The sequence below is a fragment of the Brachycentrus maculatus genome, unplaced genomic scaffold (genome assembly GCF_059751285.1).
Source record: "Brachycentrus maculatus isolate JH-2025_06_01 unplaced genomic scaffold, ASM5975128v1 h1tg000693l, whole genome shotgun sequence".
In the NCBI taxonomy this organism is placed as follows: Eukaryota; Metazoa; Arthropoda; class Insecta; order Trichoptera; family Brachycentridae; genus Brachycentrus; species Brachycentrus maculatus.
Window position 1 is genome coordinate 403,739 of NW_028281425.1, and position 26,470 is coordinate 430,208.

Consider the following 26,470-nt stretch of genomic DNA (forward strand, 5'->3'; position numbering starts at 1 on the left):
TCGGACCTTTTCAGATTTCTCCGGTTTTGTTCATATCAGCGCGGGACGCAACTGGTGTTGTGCCGTCCACAAAGCCTTCGCAGACAGCCTCGAATCCCAGTTCACCCCGAATACCACAAAAATTAAAAATTTTAAAACGCCTCAAATTAGTGAGCGCTTGCACCCCGGTTAAGAATCACTGTCCTTGCTATTCTACCTCGGTATGGGCAAAGACCACCCCCGTTACAACATGTGGTCTTTATCGAATGAGTAGTACATTGCTCACACATACCGAGGTCCCTAAACTATTTTTTTTTTTTATACGTCAGCTAGACTGATGTTTTTTTATATTTTTAAATCAGTATTTTTGAAGGCTTTGTTGTGATGAATCGTCTTTTCGCTGTGATTGCCATACTAGTGCATTTAGGTAGGAAGAGGATAAAGTAAAAAGAGCAGATAATTGGTTGAATTGCTTTATTTTATAATGACCCCGTCATTTCAGATATCCCAATCTCCATACAAAGTACTTTCATCTCCTTATTCTAGATTATATAAATATAGTGATGGTGTGAATATATTACATTACATACACTTATCAACTGGCTTCTATTTCAACTGGTATATACTTATTGAACAAAATAAAGTCTAATTTAACAATTATATCTTCCCGTTCAGGCAAAATGAGTATGGACAAGTAGCAAACACATTTGTACATAGTTTTACAGATTAATCTTTGAAATTTTGATGTCGTGAAAATTATATTTTGACTGTTACACTTTTAGGATTTTATTAGCTAATTATTATACGGTAATCAAGCTTTTACTATATAAAATGTGTGTATTTTAAATTTAAGTTTTACTAATATTTTGAAATTGTGATGTATTTGAAAAATATTGATTGTTGTATGAATTAACCGTCTACAAATCCATATTTTAATAAATTTGACAAACCTTTAATCTTTTTTTCTCAAATTCACAATTTTGTGACTATTCTGTGAATTCGAAACAAAATAGCCTTTTTTGTTTTGTGATTTTTGCCTGTGCGGGAATGATATTATAAACAGCTGCCAAAGATATCTTTTAATTTCAATTTTTTTATATAATACAGTAAGTTGTTTATGCGTCAATTTATTTTTCAACTTGCAAACATTGCACGAGAAAAAAAATTAAGTTTTTTGACATTTTTGTTTACACACAAGAAAGAAGCAGTAAATATTTAAAATTCAGCATAATTTCTACACTTTTTTGGTTAATTTCTAAAGTGATGCGGTAATTTTGTATGCTGATTTTTCTTTAATGAATTAAAATTAGAATACAACGAATAAAGGTTTTTACAATTAGCGCTCGTTTGTTCAATGGACTCACTACTCAGGAAATTAAAAAAATGTGTTTAATATCAATTTAAACATAAAATACTTTGTTAATAGCCTAAAAAATATGATTAATTTTGGCTTATAAGCACTTTTAGATTTGATGAGAAATCCTTTGGAACTCCTTAGTGAATTATGTAATCGTAGGTTAACCGTGCGTTTCAATAGCTCATTAAGCTTTCTGCAGTAGCGGCATTATTAAAAAGTAAACTGTAAAGAACTCACTGTATTATGAAATAAACCAAAAAACATTGGACTAGTTTTAGATTTGACGGTAATCAAAGTTCTTCAAAAGAGATTATATTAATTTGAAATTGAACCTTAAAACAAATAAAACTTTTATTAAAAAAAAAAATCAACAATAAAAATACAAGATGTTTTCAACCATTCCGAATCTTTGGTTAGTTGTGGTAAACGTTTTACAAACACATTAAAATATTAAATATGTACATTCAATTTTAGTTTTATATAAGTAAGTTAAACCACTAATGGGAGTCGAGTTATTTTTTTATTAAATAAAAAAACTGAATCATTTTTTTTTAAACATTCGGTTATATGTACATACATATAAATATTTACATAAAAGCATGCGAAAATTTTCAGTACAAAATATTTTTCAAATTGTAAAATTCACATCCGGTTATTTTTGACACTCGCTCGCTTAGTTATTGACAACCTCGTATTGGATAAAAATTTAAATTTTGAAGTATTTTTGCTGGATAAGTTAAAAAACGTTCACACAGCTTTTAGCGGTGATTTAAAAAAATGTATTTAACTTTGTTTATGAATATTTATTGGAAATTGTCTAGATGTTCCAAATGTGTTATTTTCGAAAAATCAATCCTCTGACAACAGCATAGTTATTGCAATAACAGAATCTAGGTGTAGGAGCTATCGTTAAAAATACCATTTGACCGTTTGATAATGTCCTATTTTGATGTATATTAATAGTAGATTATGATGAAATTCTACAAACCAAACGTCAATTCAATAAATAAATGAAATTACTTTGATACACGATGAATTGCATACTTGCAAATCAATATTTTCAAAGACAGAGTGGTGTGGCTTTGTATTCTCTCTGCCAACCCCTGCGGAGAAGTGGCGTGGGGTTAGTTAGTAAGTGAAAATAACCGGGTTCTCAACCCCATGTTATTTTATTTCAAATAACAAATTTTCGAAAAGTAATTATTGTGTGACATAAGAATTTCAAAATCACATGTTAAAAAATGTATTAAAATAATCTACTGAGTTGGTACTTTGTTAGTTAAATTACATAATGTAATAATAATGTACGATCAATATTTTGTTTAGATACAATTACAATCTAAGATTAATGACTTGAAAGTTGAAAGTTGTATCCTTAAATTTACACTTCAAACGTCATTCATTAGTTAGTGCAAGGAATTAGTACCAAAATATTTTAAATCACTAAAATAATATGTCAAGCCCTTTTGAACAGAACACCGTGAGAATAAGATATATCACTCCTGATGAAGAGTTATCTCGTAAACCATTTGTAAATTGCCGCAAACTAATTTTGTATAAATATTATCTTTTGTTACTGCATATCTTTTGTTTCTTGCATTGTATTGTAAAAGTGTCAAATTGAGGTGGCGTTGTTTGATTTGGACTGACTCGTATATACTGTGGATAGGTGTTAGAAAAACCAACAGAAATTTTGCGTTTAAGCGAAATATGTTCATTTCAAAAAATCAAATATTTTTCCAATATGAAAAAAAAGCATATAATTTACATGACAATCATGAAAAAAATGGTGATAAAACAGAAAAATGAGATAGATGTCTTATCTTCTCTCTCATTCACGTTGCGGAAGACAGGTTCAAATTTCAATTTGTAATGTAAATTATATCAACATATCAACACGCCCAACAATCAAAGTTCTATCAGCAAAAAATAATTTACAGGAAAAGCAAATTGAAGTTTTTCTATCTTTTTTTAAAAACAATAACAAAGCATGTAGTTAACATTAGCTAGCATTTGAAATTTGGCACATTTGGTACTAGTATTCAATAAAATGTAGTAATTTTGACATAAATTTATATTTTTATCAGTATTCACAACTAATTTTGCATTTTATGCGGATCTCACACTATCCGTTGGACGTGTCGATGTTAAATTTGAAACACGGAACATGAAAAAAATATAATTTGTTCCTAACTATTTCTAACTTTAAAATATTTTTTAGAATGCGGCGGAATTTGTATTTTTTTTGGCAGAATCGCCACAATTTGGCAATTTCTTACAATACAAAAACGGAAAGAAAAAAAAACAAATACGTACATAAATTTTTTAAATAGATATCAAGTGTATTACTCACTCACCTAGCATCATATTGGAATCATTTTGTATTTTTTTTTTACACAATCCGCTAATCTAAATATGTACTACAAATAGAAAGAGAAGAAACAAATGAAAAAAATATTTCAACATTAACGACCGTAATATATACATACACCTCATATTGCTTGTGTTTTAAAGTACGTTTTTCTATAGTCACAAACAAAATTGAGTTAAGATTTATTTTTTTAAATGGTTATCATTAAATTCCCTAATTTCACATCAGAAAACATTATGAAAAATGAATGAGAATCAGTGACATATAATATGTTAAGCTATTAAATTATTAGGTTTTCACGGCCAATAAGATGCTGTCAAAAATCCCATAATACTATTGAAATCATGAAAAGAATTTTAAATTATTTCATTCAATTTTTTCATTTTTTTACACCTCATTTTGGTGCCATAGTATCTGTGAGGATGGTAAAAACGATTGTTACATGGCATAACAACCAAAAAACTAGTTTATATAGTAAGAACATTTATATTTATTTAAAAAAATACATCACATCACCCAGGATAAATTTATTTCAAATGTAGATTTTCTTTAGATAATACCAATCTACAACTTTGCTTGTCTTGTGATTTATATTTGTTGTTTTGTTAGATCTTCTCTTTCGTAATGTGTTTATTTTATTTTAATTTCTAATTCTCTCAAATGACAGGCCAAATAAAAGAGCGGCGACATTTTCGTGTTTTCAAAACTCAGTTTTATTTGCTATTCCAAATATCACTATCGCCAAAATACATACTATTTATTTTACGGAACACCTTAAAGTATAAGTATAATACATATTTTGAAATCGCTTTTTATACATCACTTTGAAATTTGACTAATCGTAATATTTTCAACAATGTTAATACTAAAAATAAATACCTTACAGAATAGAAAATAGTTCCCTATGCATTATATTACACTTTCACTTAACTACGTGTACGTATGTACATGACTCGAGTTAAACGCACAACAATATATTCCCGGGTAACATATTCACTGTTATTTACAATTTATGTTATTAAGTTGCATTTCAGAAAATGTTTTCTTTAAATAGATTCCGCACACATGGCGCCTGCCTATCTATACACACATATTTACCACTCGATATTATTATTCCCTGTCCTTTAACAGTCGGTCAATTTATCAATACAACGACAAAACATTCGTAAATCGTTGGCCAATGAAATTACAATTTACAAAACGTCTGCCATTGATGATTTCCCATGTCTGTTAGCTTAAATCTACGAGATTTCTTTAAAAGATTCATTTTGTTTATGTTTGTAAATGGTAACACCAAACATATCAGTTGATTTTTTTGTTGCACGGTTGCATTTGTAATTTTTTGAAAACATTGCAGCAGCATTAAGTCGGTTGGTTGTCACAGCTCCGCGCGGCCATCCAACTTTTCATTTCACATTTGCTCACACATCTGAGGACAACCGACATTATTCAGATAGCGGATGTTGAATCGGCCATCAGTCTAGTTAGCCCCGGTCAGGCCCCTATCTTGTCAGTACAGTCTGATGAGTTGTTTGTTAGGTGTTTATTGTTACAAGGATTCAACAGGTGCGGCAAGGATCTCAGTCCCATTCTAGCGCATTTCTGCTATTACAGGCTCTGGAATTTACCGTGTCAGCGGTTCAATTGTTTCTTGCAAGAAGGTGGGAAGGGGGTAATGCGGAACATACACGTGTATGGAGAGCATATTATCCCAGATATCCAGAGGTAATTTATTTATTTCATTATGTAACTCCATTCAAATTACAGAGGTATTGATTGAATCATAATGTACTGAATTTTATATTATCTGAATTTCAGATATGCTCGCACCATTCGCATTCCTCCAGCTCCGGGGTGCAGTAACCATCACTCGGTCCTCTTGTCTGGTTCCCCTCAGACCTCGGTCATCTTGCCCTTGTCCTGTGCGGCGGGCATGCGGGGCCGCGCGTGCCGCCCGTTGGTGACGGGGGCGCGCGCGCGGGCGGGTGGGGGCGCGGAGTGCGTGTGCGCGTGCGCGGGGGCGGGGTGCAGCGCGCGCGCCGACGGGGAGTGGTGGAAGGAGACCGACATGCCGCTGTCCAGCGAGCCCACCGAGCCGCGCCGCTGCAGGCGCTCCTGCGCTAGGGCCACTGTGCACAGAGAAAGGAGATTCAATTTCTGAAGGGAGAATAAGAAGAGTATTGCGCGGCAAGGATATGCTGAATCATCAGACAGTTCAGGTGAGGAATACACACCTTTTTCTTCCTAAGGGCAGGGAGGGAGAGAGAGTGGACTGCATCCTATACATGGGGGGTATTTTATTCTGTATTATGATTTGACATATGGTATTTATTTGTGTCCATGAGGTATTTGGGTGAGGCGGACAAGTACCCTGAAAGACAGGTAGGTAAATAGCTAAATACTTGTTTGTTCTCTTTGTTTGCCTGCCTCTCCCAAAAACCATACCATGTAACAGGTGTTTGGGAGAGGCGCACAAATAGCCTGAAACGCAGGCATGTACATCTACCTGTCTTTCAGGCTATTTGTGCGCCTCTCCCGAACACCTGTTACATGGTATGGTGTTTGGGAGAGGCAGGCACACAAAGAGATTGACACAGTGCCACAGTGCCCGCGGACAACAAGAAGTAGGGAAAAAGATTACCGGGATCGTTGATGTCCACCAGCGAGTTGCTGAGCACGTTCCTCTTGATGACCATGTTGGGGGCGTGGCCGGCGCTGTGCGAGGGGTGCGGGGGGTACGTCTGCGGGTACTGCATACCGACAGGCACTTCCCTGTAACGAGACACATCCATATTACTATATATTCTTACTTACTGTATGTCCAGTATTGAAAACAGGCCTCCTGACCTCTTGGACTTCTGTTGAACGTGACTCTCTTCCAGTGCAGGCCCACCACTTCCCATGACCCTACCTAGGGGGGCCTACCCACCTTTCCACAGCCCTGTTCTAATGTTCCTAATTTAGTTTGCAGTTACCCGAGAGCGTGGTCGTGCGGCGCCTCCAGCTCGACGTCCACGCCGCTGTCGCGGTTGTCGGGCAGCGCGCGCGCGGGCGGCGGGGCGCGCGCGGAGGCGGCCAGCTGCCCGCGCCCCGCCAGCTCCGCCTCGATGCGGATGGCCTCCATTTCATCCATCTCGGCCGCCGACTCGCGCAGGTCCTCCGCGAACTTGGCGCGGTCGTGCTCGTTGCGCGCGTTGAACGCCACCAGCGACCGCCCGTCCACGCGCCGCGTCAGCCGGACCCCAAACATGTAATCTGAAATGGTCATTCAATATTAGCAAGATTGGATGGCTTGATTCTACAGTTCTTTGGACACGCTGCGCGTGGCATCGAGGATGGACTGGAACGACTGGTTGCGATCGGTAGCTTGGAGGGGAAGAGATGGAGAGGAAGATCTCCACACGATGGACCCATCAAGTTAAGGTGGTTGGAGTGTTAAGCGCAGGTAGGTCAAGGGATAAAATTCGGAGAAGATTCATTGCTTCGACAAGGGTCATACTGTGACGGAAGAAGAATGAGGAAGGTGTTTTTTGGAAGAGGGCCATCTCCCGCTCCGCAAATTGCGGGCTGAGAGACGTGGCACTCTTCCTAAACCAGTCTCTTATCCAGGAAACTTGTCAGTCTAGAGAGTCTAGATCTCCATATATATTGTATGTCCACAGGTTTTAGATAGCCTCACTTGTGTTATTTATAGTTTCGGTACTCGTTATTGTTTTACGGTAAGACATGATTAAATTATAATAGTCTGTGTTTTATCATTTGAATATTACATAATTACAATCAGTTTCAAAATCTACAAATACTTCCAAATACAGGTTTCAACATAAACTGAATGGAAGCATCTGTAGCGTCTGAAACTAGTCGTAACAATATAATACTCAAGTGGTAAAAAACAAGTGTTTTATTTATAATTTAATCATCATGTCTTATCATAGAGTGAATGCTGAAACAATAAATAATATGAGTGAGATTATGTGAAACCTGTGAAAATACTATATATATGAAGATCTAGACTCTAGACACTCTTCTCCGTCTTATTCCTCATTACAGAGGGTTGTGACCCTTGTGGAAGCAATGACTCTTCTCCAGTTATCCCTTGACTGCGCTGCACGTAGATCTCCAACCACCGAGGTGCCTGCTGCTGCCTGAACTTGGTCGGTCCATCGTGTGGGGATCTTCTTCTTCCTCTCTTCCCTCCAGGCCACCGATCACAACCAGTCGTTCTAGGCCATCCCCGTTGCCACTCACAACGTGTCCAAAGAACTGGAGAACTGGAGACTCAGGTTCTGAAACTAGCAGTAACAAAACAATATAAAATAATAAAGTAAAGTGGTAAAAAACAAGCAAGTGTTTTATTGATAATTTGACCTCTCTCATGTAAACTTTGACCTGTCAAAAGCATGTTACACAGGGCATGTGTTCACAGAAATAAATTGCCAAATAGTGTGAATGTTACTTACGTTGCGCCGAGAAGAGGGACACGTTCATGCCGCTCAAGGGGAAGGATTGTCGGAATGTGTACGTGACCGAGGACTTCTTTTTACTGAAAATCTTGGTTACCACCAGCAGGTCGTTGAAGAGGAACACCTGCCAAACCAAACCAAAACTTAGTCAACAGAAAGATATCATCATTTACATTATTTTTGACATCTCAACATAGATGAAGGAAGGTGGATATGCAGTCTGGGCATATTTACAGGGCTTACAGTCGTCATAGGCTGGTTTAAGTGATTACTTTACACACATGTAACACTCACCAATTCTACATGATTGGTGAATAGAATTCCTCTCACCAATCATGTAGAATTGGTGAATGTTACATGTGTGTGAAGTGATCACTTTAAACCAGCCTATGACGGTCGTAAGCCCTGTAAATACCCCCAGACTTCCATATTCTTCTTCATCTATGTTGAGATGTCAAAAATAATATAAAAAATAACTCCAAATTGGAGATAATCCAGATTCGGACACACTCAAAATGGATACGACTCATCCCAGCCCTCGAGACAGAATGATGGACTGGTTTTGCGGGTCCATCATCAGGTCTTCCGGGAATAAGAACCGTCAATCTTCCTTCTACCAGACTCACCTCCCGCTGATGCACTCCGGGGCGCTCCTTCTTGTTGATGTCCGGGATCTCGTACAGCCGGCAGTAGCACACGAGGCGGCGGTGGGGAAGGGCCAGTTGCGGCTTTTTCCCCACGATGGTCGCCTGCACTTTCAGCACCTGCAAAACAAAGTAATATTCATTTATTGGATAATTTATATAGTGCCGTTTTTGTGAGAAATCACTATACAAGCTTCGTCAACCTCTCGTGTATGTTTCCCTTCACTCGGTCCCAGGACCATCACTTTCCTAACAGCACCAACAGCTCACCGTCTCAACGTCAGACGGTATGAACGAACATTTATGAACGAACTATGTAATTTTTTTGATCAATTGTTGAAACAGATAAAAACTATACCATAGAACGGGGCTACTTGAACTTCGATGTGTTACTTGAGCTCAGTACAAAAAAAAAATTAATCGGTATTTGGTCTACAATAATAAACATATCGACATGATAAATTGTTTCCCTTACAGGAGAAACTTAATGTCACGATACTTCGATCGATACCACGATCTAAATAAATTTTTTTTAGTACTGGGCTCAAGTAACACATCAAAGTTCAAGTAGCCCCGTTCTACGGTAGTGGGAATGGTCCTTTTCATATAAAGAAATAATGTATAATAAAATAACAACTTTATATTTTTTTCCACATACATTTCCAATACATGTGAAAAAACTATAAAGTTGTTATTTTATTATATAAAATGCAGTTCCACCAAGAAATGTCAAGGAAAGGAAACAATAGTTTCAAAATCAGAGCAAATATGTTTGCCCAATCATGAGCAGAACGGTGGATGTTGATAATTTAATTAATCACTTGACGATAGGTCGCAGGCCTTGTAAATCACTGGACTTGATATGTCTCTTTTGAGATATTAAAAACAGCATTAAATTAAAAGATAGCATTAAAAACACGCTTATTCCCTGGACAAATGACACAAATTATTTTAAAATGGGAATGTTGGCCACTCGCCATTGGCCACTGTTGCGGTTAGTTTACCTGCGTGACATGGTCACTGGCGGGCTTGAACTCGCTGGCCTTGACCCTCTCGTAGATGCCGGCGAGCATGTCGCGCTCGATGTCGCCGCAGTCGTCGATCCCGCGCAAGTTCTTGATGAAGTCCTCCAGCGACATGCGCGACTCGGGCTTCAGGCTCGGAGTGTGCAGGTCCGTGTTCAGCATTATTATGGCAAAAGCCAGTACAAATATCTGCAACAACATTCACTCCGTATTTATTTGCATTCAACTTTACATCAAAGAAAAGTACTGAATTCAAATAGGACCAACACCTTCCAATATAATGAGACACCTCTTCTGGAATTATAAACTTAATATTATATATTATGTACAAAATTCTTTTTCTTTCATCCCTGTCTGCACTCTATAGATCAATCACCCCATCTGATAGACACAGTGTTAACTTAACTTTTAATCTAAGTTTTACTTGGTAAATACCACTATTTCTTAAAATCTATTGTGACACAAGTTTTAATGCATCATTTTCAAACACCGTATGAAGGTATGGGTGTTAAAAATGATGCGGAATGCATTGAAACACGTGCCACAATAATAGTGATGTTTACCAAGTAAAACTTAAATTAAAAATGTATACATATAACCACAAAGTGACTCCCGAATCAATTAATGAAATGATTATCCACTATTAAAAAGCTAGGGAGGTAATCAGTCCACTCCAGATTATTGGATTACAAGAGTGGAATATGTTTTATGCAATAAATATGACATAATCGAAGGAACTAGACTGGAAACCTCCATTTTCAGAGGGCAGACAGAGTACAGTACAGTACAGTGCCAACTATACGAGGTAAGGGAGTGAGTACTCACGGTGTCGTGGGTCCGCAACCGCTGCACGAGGTCGGGGTTGCAGAGGCAGTAGCGCCGACTGAACACCTCCACCAGCCTCTCTATCTTCTGCGCCTCTCCGGGCAGACGGAAGTACGCCTGGAACTTGCGCAGGGCCACGTCCACCTGCATGCCCGACAGGTCCAACTCGCTCACAAAACATCTGAAATAAAACACATTACAAAATACTAAACGTCGTATGACTCCTTTTGTTGTTTTCCTATCATACTGATTGTTCCATGATATAGATTGGACTTCATCATAGAACCATTTAATAAGTATTGAATCTATATGAGCTCCTAGAAAGCTATTTAAAAATGAGCAAACACCCTACAAAGCTGCGAGATAATGATACGATAATGAGTCCTCCCATTTTTACATGATAGATTTAAGGTAATTATGCACCACTAGTGGTGCCATGTCATTCCATTTCAATAAACATTTTGTAAAAATAACCGACTGCAGAAAATGAAAATTTTTTTGAATAAAGGAAAAAGTTTACATAAATCATAACCTTAAATTTTCCACTGAAATATAACTCCTCGTTTACTCACACCACATATGACTGCAAACAACTTCGATCAATAGAGTGCAACACAGAGACCATGGAAACCCCGTAGGTATACTACAACTGCATAGAATACTACATATTATACCATATATAATCATGGTTATCAACTCCTGCCTTGTTTTATATATAACATAACAATTTGTATAGCCTCCCACCAGTCTGATGATGTCGGTAACGACGAAACCCGGTCGCTGGTCAAATAAAAATAAAGTGGAAAAGCTAAAAATATTGGTTTTAATCTAATAATATATTAAAATGCAATTCCATCACCAAGTGTCAGTGGATAATATAAATCTATTAAAAAGTACTACATGGAATTTAGACAACAATACTACTATGAAGTCATGGCAAAGTAAAAGTAAGTTGATAAACGGAATTGCTATCCGTTTTGTTAGTGATTTTCAGGGGACACCGCTTGTTTTCGGTGATAGTTCCTCCCAAATGGAGAGCAAACTCGTCTATAGCATATTGTGTTACTCACTCTAACACAGCCATGTTGAAGGGATCCTGCAGGTTCCCGAGGTACTCTCCGATCATCTGCTTGGAGAGCCCCTTCCTGGTGATGAGGAAGCGCGCCACCCCCCGGGGACTGTTCTCCAGGAAGCCCCGCAGGATGAGGTAGCGGATCCCCCGCTCCGGCTTCTTGTTGAACAGGTTCAGGCCCACCCGGTACTGCCGCTTGCGAACCGTCTCCGAAACCTTGACAATAAAACACGATAATGATTTGGGGGCCACATGAGCTTAAGTACTCTCTTATGGGGGAGAAAGTCCAAAAGAAGTTTCTGAGGTATCTCTACATGAGAGAGTACGGGTATTATTCCACATGTAGATTACTGCTCAACATTATTTTGGCAAATGATTATTTTTTTAATAAATTAGAGATTATTCAAAATTAGATATAAGAATGTAGAAAATATGAGAGAAGAACTCAACTGGTACCTATAAAAAAGAGACTAATTTACAATATTTTTTTTATATTTATAATTTTTTTACGATGAATTACCCAAACATTTTAAGGATAAAATAGTTTTAAACAAAAATTTTCATGAACATTATAGTACTAGAAATAAGGATAAAATAAGACTGCCATTTTTGAAAAAAAGCAGAGTCGCAAAATTGTATAATTTGTAGGGGTTTGAAAATGTATGATGAGATGCCTGAATGTATGAAGAATGAAAAGAGTCTGAAAGAATTTAAAAATAAATGTTTACTGTAAGCAGATGTAAATTGAGAGTCATTTTTTTGTTGTATTAAATGTAATGTAAGCAAACTAAAGAAACAAAAATTAAAAATTATCCTTGGCTCTACCCGACAGTTTCTCCAGGGTATGATTGGATACAATAGTTTAGAGACTAGAAGGAATTTGTATTTGATTACGCATTTTTATCAATTGTTGCGCGGTATGATCGATAATCCTGAAATTATCTGTAGCATCGGCCTGCATGTTCCTGATAGTTACCTAAGACAGCATCGGCATAGATTGTTTCACATTCCTATACACAGGACCAACCTGTTGATGGTTAAGCCTGAAGAAAAAGCTACCGCTATGCTGAACAATATCACGTCGGATATTGATCTGTTTGTTCCACGTATCTGAGGGGGAATTCTGAATTGGGATTCTTCTAAATCTTTGACAAGAGTCTTCTTGCTTTTAGTTTGTTATGTATAAATTAATTATTAAATAAATTGATTTGATATTGGTACATCTGGCGTAGGGGATAGTATCACCCGAATCTATGGGATAAGTATGGTAGACTCACTTTGAGCGCCTGGGCCTGCATGTGTTCGGGATTCTCTCCGGGGGCCATGTAGTATTCCCGCGTCACACTTCCCGGAGTCTGTCTCTTCCACACGGCATTGCAGTACCTGCAGAGTATGCGTTCACTTATGACACAAATTCATCAGACTATATTCACAAACTAGTTGTAATACTATAGTAGAGTACAAGACAATACAACAGAGGGAGACTGTAAGTAGACAATAGAAAATCACCATACCGGCTGACAATATAAAGTCAGCTAATTATATTATTATTGTTGCATACTTCAATTTCTTACTGTGCTAAACTGTATTTGTTTGTTTAAATTACAATATTTTATATTTTATGTTTTAATATTCGTAATTTTAAAATAATATTTATTATAATGTAAATGATCATCTTATCACGGGTGACGTTTATCAAAAACTAAAATATGTATTGGAAAAAAAGATTAAAAATTATGTAATGTTGTGTAATACTTTTTTAGTATAAAAATTTTTATTCATGTATTTACCTGCAAAATAAAACAAAATGCAACAGGATATAAATTTATTTTTATTTCAACAATAAAACATCCACTTCATCAGCTCCACAAATCAATTTGTGTTTCTTCTATTAAAGCTTATGCTCTTCATCTCGGGTCAGGCAACCATGTCTCAGAACCGTACATAATCAATATACATAACATACATATCAATAAATAAAGCATAAGACGATATAAAAGAAGAATGGGTAATGGGCACTGACCTGTCGGGGTTGAGGTCGTAGTTCTGCGCGGCGGCGCGGTGGTGCTCCACGGAGCTGGAGTCGGAGCCCGAGGACTGCACGGAGCTCATGGAGCCGTGCTGGTTGCCCACCATGCCCATCATCGGCTGCCCGCTGCACACACACACAAAACTAACAATGAACTCTGCTCCATGTCGACTGCCGCACTGCCGATTCGGTTTCCCATTTCTTATTCTTCTTTAAAGGCCCAATATATGATAAATTGCAACTTAATTTTCTTTAAACCCAGGTAATATTTGATGTAATTGAATTGTTTGCTTAAAATATCATTTTTGTATTGAAAAGGTAAGTATTTCTTAAAAAAATAAATATGTATATGGTTTTGAAAAGAAAAGAGTTATTGAAAGGTAAGGTAAATAAATATATGGTTTTGAAATGAAAAGGATTATCGAAAGTACGGAGGTTTAAAAAAAAATTATAAAAACATTTTTTCAATATATCGGAGGGTATACTGCCAAAAAACACTAACTATTAAATCCCTGTTACATATTTAAAGCTTTTAGTCTGAATAAAATACCCTTTTACATTTAAACCACATACATATATATAACATTTCAAACTACTTGGTATATTTTTCCACTTTACAGAACGTTGAAAACTTTATAAAATGTATCATTTAGTCAAAATTTCGAGTTGAAATTTTAGGCCAATACACCCATGAAAAAAAAAGTCAAATTCCAATAAATATTTTTAAACAAAAATTGTGCGCAGAGACACAACCGGCTTCTCGCGCAGCAGAACGCATACTGAACCATCCAGATTGCGAGTAAGGCCTAAATGTAAGTGTTTTGTCTCACCAGCCCAGGTCGATGAATGTTACAATTTTGTCTAATGGAAATTAGTCACTTCGGCACAGTAGAGCAACCATATTTAATTTGTATAAATTTTTAAAATACACATATATTTTATTAAAATGCCTCCGTTAAATATTGTTGTTTCAATCTAATAATTCAAAATAATTTAACTTACAATCAGTCCAGTCCAATCCGGTCTAGTGGAATAACTTTCCTTTTACACAATAAAGTATTCTAAAAATACATTGGATTTGCCAAGAGGCAGACGAAACAACGTACTGAAGCTGTACAAAGACCTTCTCAATGACTCGAGGTAAATACTTGGGAGAAAAAACAACTTAATAATAATAAAAGAGGTAAATTTACTTTAGGCAAACATGGCAATGCCCCTTTATCCAAAGACCTCTGTTTTTCAAACATTTCACATTTTAATTTGTATAAATATTCAAACAATTAATTAATTAAAAAAAATTATTTTTATTATTCTATCAAACATTGGATTGTTAATCCTACAGATGATATATCAATATTACAGGTGTCTCAACTTGCCCTTCATTTTTTTACTAAAATCTGAGCATGCCAGGACTTACAACACTTGTGTAATATTCACCATTCTGCCCATGATTGAACATTTATATTGCATTAATTTTTTTATGTACATATGCAATGTTGTTGGATTCCTTTCAAATATTAGTAGAGAGGAAGACCCTTTTAAGCGTTCTATTTGCTTACTTTCGGTAGAGCACGAGAGACGCCAAAAAACATTGTACGGATGGGGATTGGGTTTGCAGTTACTTGTGATTAACAACCCTAATTAGTATACTAATTATATTATTTTGAGAAATAAAAAGACTCACAAATGTGAGTGGATCAAAAAAGAAGGCTTTTTATTTCTCAAAATAATATATTAATATGATCCACAAAGTTAATGCTTTCAATATTTAAAACAGTATACAAATTGTTGATGAAAAAACTACCCGACAACAATGTGTTAAGATGCATATATTTTTTTCTCTTGGTGATGTAGCGATTACTGAATGATGATACATTCAGTGCGGGGGAGAGATAGAGGATCGGGCGATCATGGTCGTCCACAGCGCGGGGTAAGGTAGGGTAGGTTACGAGCAGTTACCTGAGCGTGATGCTACTGGTCCTCTTGGGCACCTCGGGCGGCACCCTGCGACTGTGGTGCTGCATGGCCAGCAGCTGCGCCGACGGGGCGCTCAGCGGCTTGCCTCCGCTCGACAGGATGTTGCCGTAGATCGGACCTGACACCCAACAAAATATCCTCCTTTAATATCTAACCTCGAACTTCAAAACTGGAGCTGATTCCCTTCAAGACACACGCCGCGTCCAATAATTGGCTTTTCAAATTAGACAATTTAAGCAACTTTTATAAATTTACTTTTAAATCAGACAAGTCACTCATAGAATAAAGTTGAGATAAGTGTGTATTCAGAGTGACATGGGAGTGAGTCAGGTGACGGTTTTTGGGAGTTAAATAATGGGAGCCATTATATTGAGGTCCTGGCTCACTCCGATGCCAAGACTCCGAATACATGTCAAACTCAACTCCGTTCCATGGATAGTAATAATCAATTTGGATAATTTATATAGTGCCAATTTCATAATACACTACCTCAAGGGCGCTTGGCTGACTCCATTCTACCAATTTCCGTTCATCAATTCTACTATGACGATTTGTTTAAAAGGAAAACAACTCCAGCATATTGACTATAATATTTAAATGTTTAAAAACGTGTTTTTTTAGTGTAATTTTATGACTTGATAACTTGTGTGCATACAGTGTGCAAAAAAATCTGTTCAGTGTGCATTCTAAATAATATGATTAAAAATCTGCATGTAACAAAATTTACGTAACTTTTCAACTATGTATGTAAAAATTAATTAAACACAAAAAAATTATCTTTTTTTAAAAATAGTGATTAGATAGTAATTTTGCGAGGCAAATCTGTGAGAGTTAAAACTCAATCCTATATTTTAATCTATAAAATAAGACATATTGTACATCAATAAATCTAAAAAAAATAAAGTAGATATTGCATAATTTATAATAATAGATGATTAAAATAATATATATTGGGTTTTAGTAACAGAAACATATACTAGCACCAAGAAAATTAGTATAGATCCCAAAAGTCCCAAAAAGTGTTAATAGTAGGCATAATAATATTTTGTGATTTAGTTATTCCAATCTACAGATGGAAATGTTAGGTTTTGATTCTACGATGGTGGGTTTCGGCAATAAGACATGGATAGAGGCACACGTCGTACGTTTGGCTGAAGCCACATAATAAATAAGAGTCACGCGCCAATATTCATGCCAGAGTGCAGTATTTTTATGTACATTGGAGGTATTTTGGTCTCAAAATGAAGGTGTTTGTGAAAGCGTTGATGAATGAATGCTGTGTAATGAAAGCATGTCTTTATATACAAAAATAGATCAATTAAAACAAAAACTTTTTTTCTTCTTATTACATATAGTGCCACTCCACGCCAAAGGTTGGCAATCATCATGGCAATTTCTACTTTGTCTATAGTCACTCTAAACAGCAACGTGCTACATTAGAAACACTCTCTTAGGCTAAAAAAATCAATCTTACGATTTGAATTGCCTTTTAAGGTGTGGCCATTCAGTTTCAAAATGTCCAGCGAACCCAACGACCATAGTAGCTAAGCTATTTTTTCAAACAGTTAAAATTGTTTCGTATTGTTTATGCACACCCCTGACAATGTACTTTATTAAGTATAAATTTTTTTACTGATTAAAAACAAAATATATGAAAAAAACATTAAATACATCAATAACGTTACAAATAACTAAATCTCTTCTAACCTGTCCGACAGTGCATTTTATTAGTGATAATATTTTTTAAATCTTCAAAACATTGCGTAGATGTCGATGACATACTGACATGGTTACGTAGTCAGCACTTGCTACATACGAGGTTATGTGCCGGTATGTCACTGGTTGAATAGCACTTTTAGAATATTGAATTCCCTCGATAGATCCAGCATATTTGCCAAAAATCAAGGGTCACAGATTCAAAAAAACATTTTTTATCCTCTGTTGGTCAAAAGTATCCTGTAGATTCGACATCACCGACGTTTCCGATTTGGGAATCAAAATAAGGGAACACGAAGAAAGGAATCGCATCAGAAATAAAAACAAGAGCACAATAAAAATAAATTAAAATAAAAACATAAAAATAATTTAAAAAATTGGAGACAACATTACACAAAACAAGACAAATTTCTATGGTGTCCAATATATTTTCAATAGTAGTGAGTGCCACACTTATAAATTATCTGCACCCAATGGTGCATAGAGCACTGCATCATATTAAAGCAGTGTTATTTTGATTGTTACTTATATGTAACATGAAGGCAGTGTGATCATTGAAAGTACCATTTAAGGTTATAAAAAATACTTATAAGTACAGTGAAAAATCACTTATATTTATCTTGACCCTACCTGGGAATCGAACCCATGGCATGGCAATCAAATACGCTAACCACTATATTACGGAGGCAGACTAGTTTTTAGTACTAAGAGTTATATATATCGATAAAAAGATTAATTAGATATCGTAGACATATTGCAAAAAGTGACAAACTCATTTAAATGGTTAAAACCTGAGTTTTCTGAATGATTTCTAAAATGTTGTTATAATATAGCTCTAACATTCTAGTTTAAAGTCAAACCAGAGTTCAGAAATAATGAAACGTTCAAATTTTGTGACTTAGTCAGTTTTCGCAATATGCTATATGTTAAAATAAAAATATTTTAGAACTGGAAGATATTTTAGAAAATATTTTATATTAATTTATTTGAGTTATTAATTTGATTGAAGCAGCATTTGTTTAGGAGAGATATATTTGGCGGATAATTCTAATTTTGGTGACTACTATTCTTGACACTAGCTGGTATCGAAACCCGCACTCCTTCAAATTAAGTGTACATTGTGTTTTTGGCATGCTAAATTTGAATCTGCCAAAATGCCGTATCAAGTTTTTGAGATATTGGGCTATAAAAATCACAATTTTATTTTAAAGGATAAGTTAAAAAAATAGTCCTTTTTGCTATTGTATGGTTGTGATTTTTTAAAGTTGAACTCAAAAGGGAATTAAATTAAACTTTGCAATACTAGTCAATATGACCTGCATATAAGCAAAAAGTTGGGTCTTTTTAGGTCCACATGGAACACGTATGATTCATAGGTCTAAGTGTAGTAATGATAAGTATCACTTTTTCTAACCCTTATCCACACCCAATGGTGCATAGGGCACGGAATCATATTGACGCAGTGTTATTTTGATTGTTACTTACATGAAGGTAAGGTGATCACTCCTGCCCTTCAGGGACCAGTCCAGGGTAATAAATATTAGTGTATAATCACTAATATTTATATTTTCAGACCCCCTGGGAATTTAACCCGGGACCTCCAGCATGGTAGCTAAACATGCTAATCATTACACCATGGAGGCAGACATGAATAACTAGTATATTCATACATCTTTTTTTTAATTAAATTAAATTTTAGGTAACGGCAAACTTTTTACATCATAGAAGTAAAAATTGAAAACTTAATCTCTTTAAATATATCAACAAAAACTGGATTTGACAGAGCTAGATTCAAATTCCCTCGCCAAAATCACTATGAAAAGCGTGCAAAATTTTATATTTTGCAGAAGAACAAATGCACAAACGGTATAGTAAGAATATAAAGAGTAAAGAGTGCATCAGAATGGCCTATGGGGTTGTCGGTCGGAGTGGCGGGTGCGTGGCGCGGCCATCTCACCTCGGTCGATGCAGTAGGGCGAGACGGAGGAGCCGCCCGGCGAGTAGTGGCCGTAGCAGCCGTCCGCGGAGCCCCCGTGCGGCCACATCAGCAGGCTGGCGTTGGGGCTCGAGTGCACCGAGCTCGCTGCCCGCAACACAAATCATAAAACAAGCGTAACGGCAACAAAACCAACAAGCCACTAATCTAACTTGAGTAAGGCGATGCAACAAAATAGGAGAAGGAAAATAAACTTTAAATAAGGACTTTCAATCGTATTGTGTTGGGTTGTGAGGAATTTATTTCTCGATAACTTGTAAGCTAAGAAATAAATGCAAATGGCGCTTCTGATTAAAAAAAGTCTTTTTTTGTTATGTGTTTTAGATGAAAAATGTAGTGTATATGTCAGAATTTTTTTTTTCAACACCTATAGAGGACCCATGGAATGCATCGAAACACGTGTCACAGTAGATTTTAAGAAATAGTGGTATGTACTAAGTAAAACATTAATTAAAACAAGATTTACTGTTTTTGATCAGTTGAACAGTCTTAGATTTGAAATGGATTGCACTATGGATTCATACTTTCAATTAATTTTTAACTCTACCATACATATTATAACAACAATAGTAAAATTGCATTTATTTTTTGTAAAAAGTGTAAGAATCAAAATAATAATTTTGGATAGTTTATAGAGCGCCATTTTTATAGAAAAGTCATGTTTTGTTCACTAATCGATCGCTGGACTACGATTTACACTCAGGACTAATGTGTTGTTGTGATTGACCAACAAAATGTTTGATAAACTCCTAAAAACACAGATGGAATGTAGTATTACTTGTCGGAAGGCACTCACCCGAGTTGTTGAGGTGGTGCAGGTGGTGGTGGTGGTGGTGGGCGAGCAGCGAGTCGTTGTGCAGCGAGGAGGTGGACATGTTGCTCACGGAGCCGCCCACCGAGCAGTTGCACACCTGCGGGGGATACGGAAACTAGGCTCATCACCTCCACTGACTAGACAATACTACTGGCGGTTATTAGTGACACATAGTGTCTAGTTTGGGTTTATAGTTAAACCACGCTAATTATTAGTAAAAAAAGTATTTGAATTCTCAAAATCTGTCTAAGATAATTGTAATACAGTGGTAATTCAATTATCTCGACTAATTGGGAATGTGGATGGCCCAGATAATAAAACATTACCGGATTATCAGAAAAGAAGTCAAAAAAATTATAAAAAACAGAAGAATATATATACATGTTGTAAATATTTTATTGAAATATGTATATACATATATTATAGCTTTCAGATATTATTATTATAGCTTTCAGATTTTATTATTTCATCACACACGACTAGTCTCGAAAACTACAGATGATTTCATCTACAGGTGAAAAGTAAAACTCACTCGATATTAAAACACAATAATTGGTTTTTAATTTAATGAATCCAATCCCATAAATGAGGCACAGAATATCAGGGATGTATAAAAAACTAATAATTTTAACAGAAAGGAAAGGTAGCAAAAATGGAACAAAATCATATGATAAAGTTTGTTTGAAATATTATGTTTTCTTTTATGGAAAGGGACATTTTTCTCTTGTTTAAAACATTAGAAGCAATAGAAATCAATCTAAGTAAAGCAAAGATGAGCAAAACCTTTATTGGAGACATTGTTTACTAGCCATATTAGGAGCTATAATGAGCGGTCAACTTACTCCGCTGTCCCCGTCGCTGCGGTTGGAGGAGGGGAGCGGGGCGGGCTCCTTGTGCGGCCCCGTGAGCCCCATCATGTGCAGCTGCTGCGCCGACTGCTGCACGCGAGCCGCCATCACGTCTATCTCGTGCTTCGGGGACTGGACCCTCGACCTGGACACAAACATCACATTCACCACTACCATTACAATCGAGCCTCTTTTACACCGCCCAGGACGACCACTGCTGACAATTCGTCGGCAGCTCTCGTCTGAACTTCGGGACGGAAACCTGACTTGGGAGGATGCGAGGGAACTCTAGCAGCCGACAGAAAAGCTCGGAGACAGTTTGTAGACTCCACATTCTCCACATAGGGAGCGGATGTGGTTTAACTAACTATTAAAACATAATAGAGAGATGAAAAAGTACACTTACATTCCGTTGACATCGCCATCGTGCCTCTCTCTCAGCGACATGGATCTCATGGGGCGAGAGAGGGACAGCTTATCCGAGTTCCCGTTATTCTGGCATTTTGCGTAGATATCGTCTGTAAACATACAGAATTATTAATTTAAGTTGTGTTATCGAGTCTCATTACCAGACAGATCTCATTAGGCGACTGTACTCACTCTGCGGGTCGACGATGACGGTGGTGACGGCGCGCTTCTCCGCCTTGGCCATGGCCGTGATGGCGGAGAACTTCTTGAGCAGCGTGTAGCGCCGGAAGGCGCGCTGGACGACCAGCGCCGCCTTGCGCGCTCGCAGCCCGCCGTACTTGCGCTCCAGGATCTCTATCTGCTTGTCCAGCAAGTCCTGGGACATCTCGTACCTGCAATGTACCTCATTATGTCACTCCGCAGGAAATGGAGGAAGGAGCGGCATAGCAACAAGAACATGCAGTCTAACTCAAAAGCCAAGGAGGAAAATCTCTGAAGATATGCTATGAAGATACTTTTCAAACTTTTTCAAAAACCAATATGGCAGTACGCCAATGAGAAATTCAAGAAAAAAATACATTCAAAATAGCTGCATATGAACTTATCTTCTCTATATACATGAAGTCTGTAATTCAGATAAATAAATCTTATACCCTCGCAAGACAAAACAACTAAAAAATCTTATGTCATAATTTTTTTATTTATATTAGTAATATTAGATTATGGTTTTCCTCTAAACAAATGCCAATTCAATAACTTCCTTTATGTATGTTGAGATATTTTTAAAAAATCTTGCAACTCTAAAAATCCAGCATTTAGACAGTCAAAATAATTTTGTGAAAAATATTAGTTTTTTGCTCTCAGAATTGTCAATTGGAATTGATAGTAATCAGTTAGGTAACATTGAGATGGTTCAATGATGGACAGCAGTACTGTGACCAGCAGTAGTAGATGGTACAATGATGGAGAGCGGTATTGTAATCCACAGTAGTAGATGGTACAATGATAGAGAGCGGTATTGTAATCCACAGTAGTAGATGGTACAATGATGGATAGCGGTATTGTAATCCACAGTAGTAGATGGTACAATGCTGGAGAGTGGTATTGTAATCCACAGTAGTGGATGGTACAATGATGGAGAGCGGTATTGCAAACCACAGTAGTAGATGGTACAATGATGGAGAGCGGTATTGTAATCCACAGTAGTAGATGGTACAATGATGGAGAGTGGTAGTAGGTGGTACAATCTGGCGCTCACCTGTTGTGCATGTTGAGGCCCGTCTGGCCCCCGAAGCCCTCGGAGGGCGCCATGTACTGCATCTGGCGCGAGGAGTCGCAGCCGACCGTCACGTTGGTCGAGCAGGACGAGGTGGAATGTGTCAAGCCTGCAAACAGACCAACCACTCTGATTACCGACAATATTCTGTCTAACAATTTTAATATTATTTATTATATTGGACATTGGATTATTCACCCTACGGATGTAATGTCATTTTAAAGTGTCTTAACTTGATATGAAACATGTGTATCGTTTTTCCCTTTTATATGAAGGAAGATGGAAGTGTGAGCATCCCAGGGCTTTAAATGCCTACGACTTGGCAACCTACAGAACATGTTTCAAATAAAGTTGACACACCTTTAAATTTTTTTTTAAATTGAAAAAAGAGAAATACAATTTATTGATTCTTCTTCTGTCAACTGTACATAGGGCACAGCACCAGATAATGAAGCATCATCTAGATGACCATTTTTCTTCTTCTTCTCATCCCCAACAGCACCTTATAAAAGCACTGTTATCTTGATCATTAATGACATTATGGTAAACTGACCAGACCATTTCAAGTTGATAAATATTCTGGCGAAATAAATATGAGAGTGAAAAATCATTTTTATTTATTTTGACCCTCGTGGGAATCGAACCCTGAGAATTGATTTCAAGGGACTCAAATCAACAGTGTCCAAGTTACACATGCAGGTATGCGGCCCCGAGCCCCTTAGCCATTCTGCTCTTCTTGACCTGTTATTCCTTCTCCAATTCCTATCCCATATAGCAGTAATGTCCTTCATCCCGAGCTCCTATTACTACTACCATCACGGCATTTCACCGCAGGAGTAGGCAGAGAGGATGGAACGCCACACTCTTCTGTCCTGGCATACTCTTCGCTTTCTCACATCCATACATCTAGTCATACATGCCCTCCGATTACTCCAGACTTTTGACACCACCAGATTTTGGGTTCTGATTGATCTGATTGTGACAAGTCTTTTTCGGCCGTCCTCGTTTTATTCTTCCACTCACATTTGCCACATATTTCTTAGTCATTCTCTCCCTATCCATTCGCTTCACATGTCCATACCACCTTAAAGAACTCTTCTTAATCTTTTTAACTATCCTTCAGCCTTACATTCCTTTCTATATTTTTACATATCTTCGATATATTATGTATCTTTTTCTTAGTATAATTTGTGAATCGTAAAAAAACCAATAGAAACAAAATAGGATTCACATGGTCACCGTTCCAAAGACTTTTTCCCCATTTTTCCACCCTCCCGGTCTACAACACATATAACCCTTGTAGCCTCCTAGGGCCGCCTCGCCTCTCTCTCACACGCGGGCTTGTGCCAGCGGTGCCCTATGCACCACTGGGTAACGCACGTACCTGAGGTGAGGTGCGCGTGGCCGCCGCACGAGACCGCCGTGACGTGGTCGCTCACGTAGCGGTTGCCCTCGATGTAGCTCTGCTGCTCGTGCTCGTCGGGCGGCGCCAGGTCGCCGGGGCGGCGCGCGGGCGGCGGCGGCGCGTCCCCGGCGCCCGGGCCGCCCGCCGCGCGGTACGCCGGCGCCGGCAGCGCGCCGTACGCGTCCAGCCCGCCCCCGCCCGAGCCCGCCTGCTTGTGCCCGAAGCTGGACGACAGAACAATACGACAATTAGCAATCTTCAAATCTACAAACGGGACTTCAAGACTACGCTGTAATGAATAGCTGGAATCTAGCGCGCATACTCACTAGTATTACTTAACCAGCTCCCTGACTAGCTAGAGGTAGAAACGTTATATTTTAAATGAATTGTATACTTACCAACTATTTTTTATTATTTAAATACGTATTTTAAAAAAAAAAAAACAATAAAAATATATATAAATAAATAAAAATTAATATTTATTGGACAGTTTAGTTTGACATGGTGACGATTTCTTACACCGGCATATTTTCTTGACAAAAGCGGATAAAAAAATTATTAGAGCAATGCAAAAATCAAGCGGTATGGCACATATGCAATATGTGCCATACCGCTGTACAAATTGCAATAGTGTGCCCTCACTGAGTTGTCCCGTGCCGAGAGCACATTTTAACATTTAAATACATAAACTGCAAAGAAATATAAAACGAGAAAAAGTATAGAACTAAATGTGTAACCGAAAAAGTAACGAGCGCGTATTAGGCACATCTACGATGTAAATAGTACGTAACGCGGCTTGTTTGAGAGTTTTTAGCAGATCTGTCATTATTCGCGGGGCGTGTCGACTTGTTTATTCCGCGCGATAGGTTGGCGTTGATTGGGAGTAATGAGCGATGCGAGCGGTGACAATAATAATAGTGAATCACGGGCATTGTGATATGGTGGCATAATGTACTTTAGCTGCAAAGTATAACGACAGCTATTAGCACTCCGCTCACGTCACACCACCTGTTGACAAACTTACCAAATTTTACAGGATCTACCTGTATGTGTATGTATGTATGTATACCTACATATGTGGATAATGGCCAGGTGACTACTACACTCGGCGCAACCTAAGCTATTCTCTTCTTCCAACCCTTGTCCACACCCAACGATGCATAAGACATTGCATCGTATATAAATAGTGTTATCTTCAGGGCTTTTTTTTAAACAAAAAAGGTCCCGGAAATCACTTCATGTTTCACTAAAACAAATTATATTCGAATATCATTTAAATAAAATTTAGAACAAACTTTTCCTATTATTTTGACTCATTATATGAATATAGATTGTAATTACGTAAGCGCAACCATTGTTTCGACTAATTGATTTTGAAATTTAAAAAAATATATATCCGTGAAAAAAGGTTCCGGAACGCCGTTCCACCGCGCTAGATGAAAAAACCCTGGTTATCTTGTTCGTTAAATACACGAACGAAAGGCGATCAGCCCTGCGCTTCAGTTGTCTGTTCAGGGTAATATTAAATCAATATTGTTGAGTGAAAAGATACTTGTTTATTTTGACCCCCCTGGGAATCGAACACGGAACCTCAGGCACGGTAGTTAAACGCGCTGACCACTACACAACGGACGCGAACAAAGCTATACAGAAATTAGTAAATAACTTGGGTTTCGAGATCCTAACGATTCGGTTTACGAAAATACACAGTAGTTAGTAATCCTCGGTTTCACCGTACAACAGTGCCTTCATTATTCACCGGCGATCAGTGATTAGTATGCGGCGGACACTCCTCGACGAGCAGCCTTATATGGACTCGGTGACACAACTGGGACTTACTGCTCAGATCACTTTTTACACTCAACCGAAATTAATCATTTTTCAAACACCATTTATTAAAATAAATAAATTATACGCGATAATAATTTCAGTGTCATTTCTTTTTCTGGGAACATTTTTCGTGTATGTATAAAAATTATTATTTCTAAAACATGTTGAATTTGTCAACATACTCGTACATCGATTTTTCTAAAATTTAAAATGACCCGCCATCCGAAATCGTGTATAAATTTTACGGATTTTGAAAATATAGGATAAACGGAATATTAAAATTACTAGAATACGAACGAAAATTAATATTTTAAAAATATTTATTACGTACGGTTTTAAAATACCGAGTGAAGTTCCCCCATGCGCAGTGGACTATTTATAAGTTGTATTGACTTTTTTGCATTATTAATAAGTCGGTACCTTCGTGTGTGGTAC

The 26,470-nt window shown here is 37.3% G+C and overlaps 1 protein-coding gene and 1 long non-coding RNA gene across 9 annotated transcripts in view; one reads left to right on the plus strand and one right to left on the minus strand.

The window, feature by feature from the left end:
• The window catches only part of LOC148300555 (uncharacterized), a 134,742-nt gene extending 129,142 nt beyond the window's left edge, over positions 1–5,600 (plus strand). The window contains exon 4 of the long non-coding RNA XR_015838930.1: positions 5,526–5,600. This is a non-coding gene — a long non-coding RNA (uncharacterized LOC148300555). The remainder of the gene's footprint in view (positions 1–5,525) is intronic.
• LOC148300557 (IQ motif and SEC7 domain-containing protein 3-like) overlaps positions 418–26,470 on the minus strand; it is a 111,541-nt gene continuing 85,488 nt past the window's right edge. For 5 of the 8 annotated variants that reach the window (XM_088274619.1, XM_088274617.1, XM_088274620.1 and 2 more), the window contains 18 exons: positions 24,185–24,429; positions 22,783–22,909; positions 21,717–21,916; positions 21,523–21,634; positions 21,111–21,261; positions 20,251–20,383; positions 19,416–19,541; positions 15,725–15,860; positions 13,760–13,891; positions 13,014–13,119; positions 11,735–11,952; positions 10,665–10,845; positions 9,819–10,028; positions 8,797–8,934; positions 8,168–8,294; positions 6,683–6,962; positions 6,349–6,479; positions 419–5,836 (listed from right to left, as the gene is read on the minus strand). In XM_088274619.1, coding sequence (XP_088130745.1) covers positions 5,601–5,836; positions 6,349–6,479; positions 6,683–6,962; positions 8,168–8,294; positions 8,797–8,934; positions 9,819–10,028; positions 10,665–10,845; positions 11,735–11,952; positions 13,014–13,119; positions 13,760–13,891; positions 15,725–15,860; positions 19,416–19,541; positions 20,251–20,383; positions 21,111–21,261; positions 21,523–21,634; positions 21,717–21,916; positions 22,783–22,909; positions 24,185–24,429 — 2,989 coding nt within the window. In that variant the 3' untranslated portion in view covers positions 419–5,600. Of the gene's footprint in view, positions 5,837–6,348; positions 6,480–6,682; positions 6,963–8,167; positions 8,295–8,796; positions 8,935–9,818; positions 10,029–10,664; positions 10,846–11,734; positions 11,953–13,013; positions 13,120–13,759; positions 13,892–15,724; positions 15,861–19,415; positions 19,542–20,250; positions 20,384–21,110; positions 21,262–21,522; positions 21,635–21,716; positions 21,917–22,782; positions 22,910–24,184; positions 24,430–26,470 lie in introns of all 8 variants that reach the window. The other 3 variants (XM_088274621.1, XM_088274623.1, XM_088274622.1) reach the window with 3 other exon arrangements.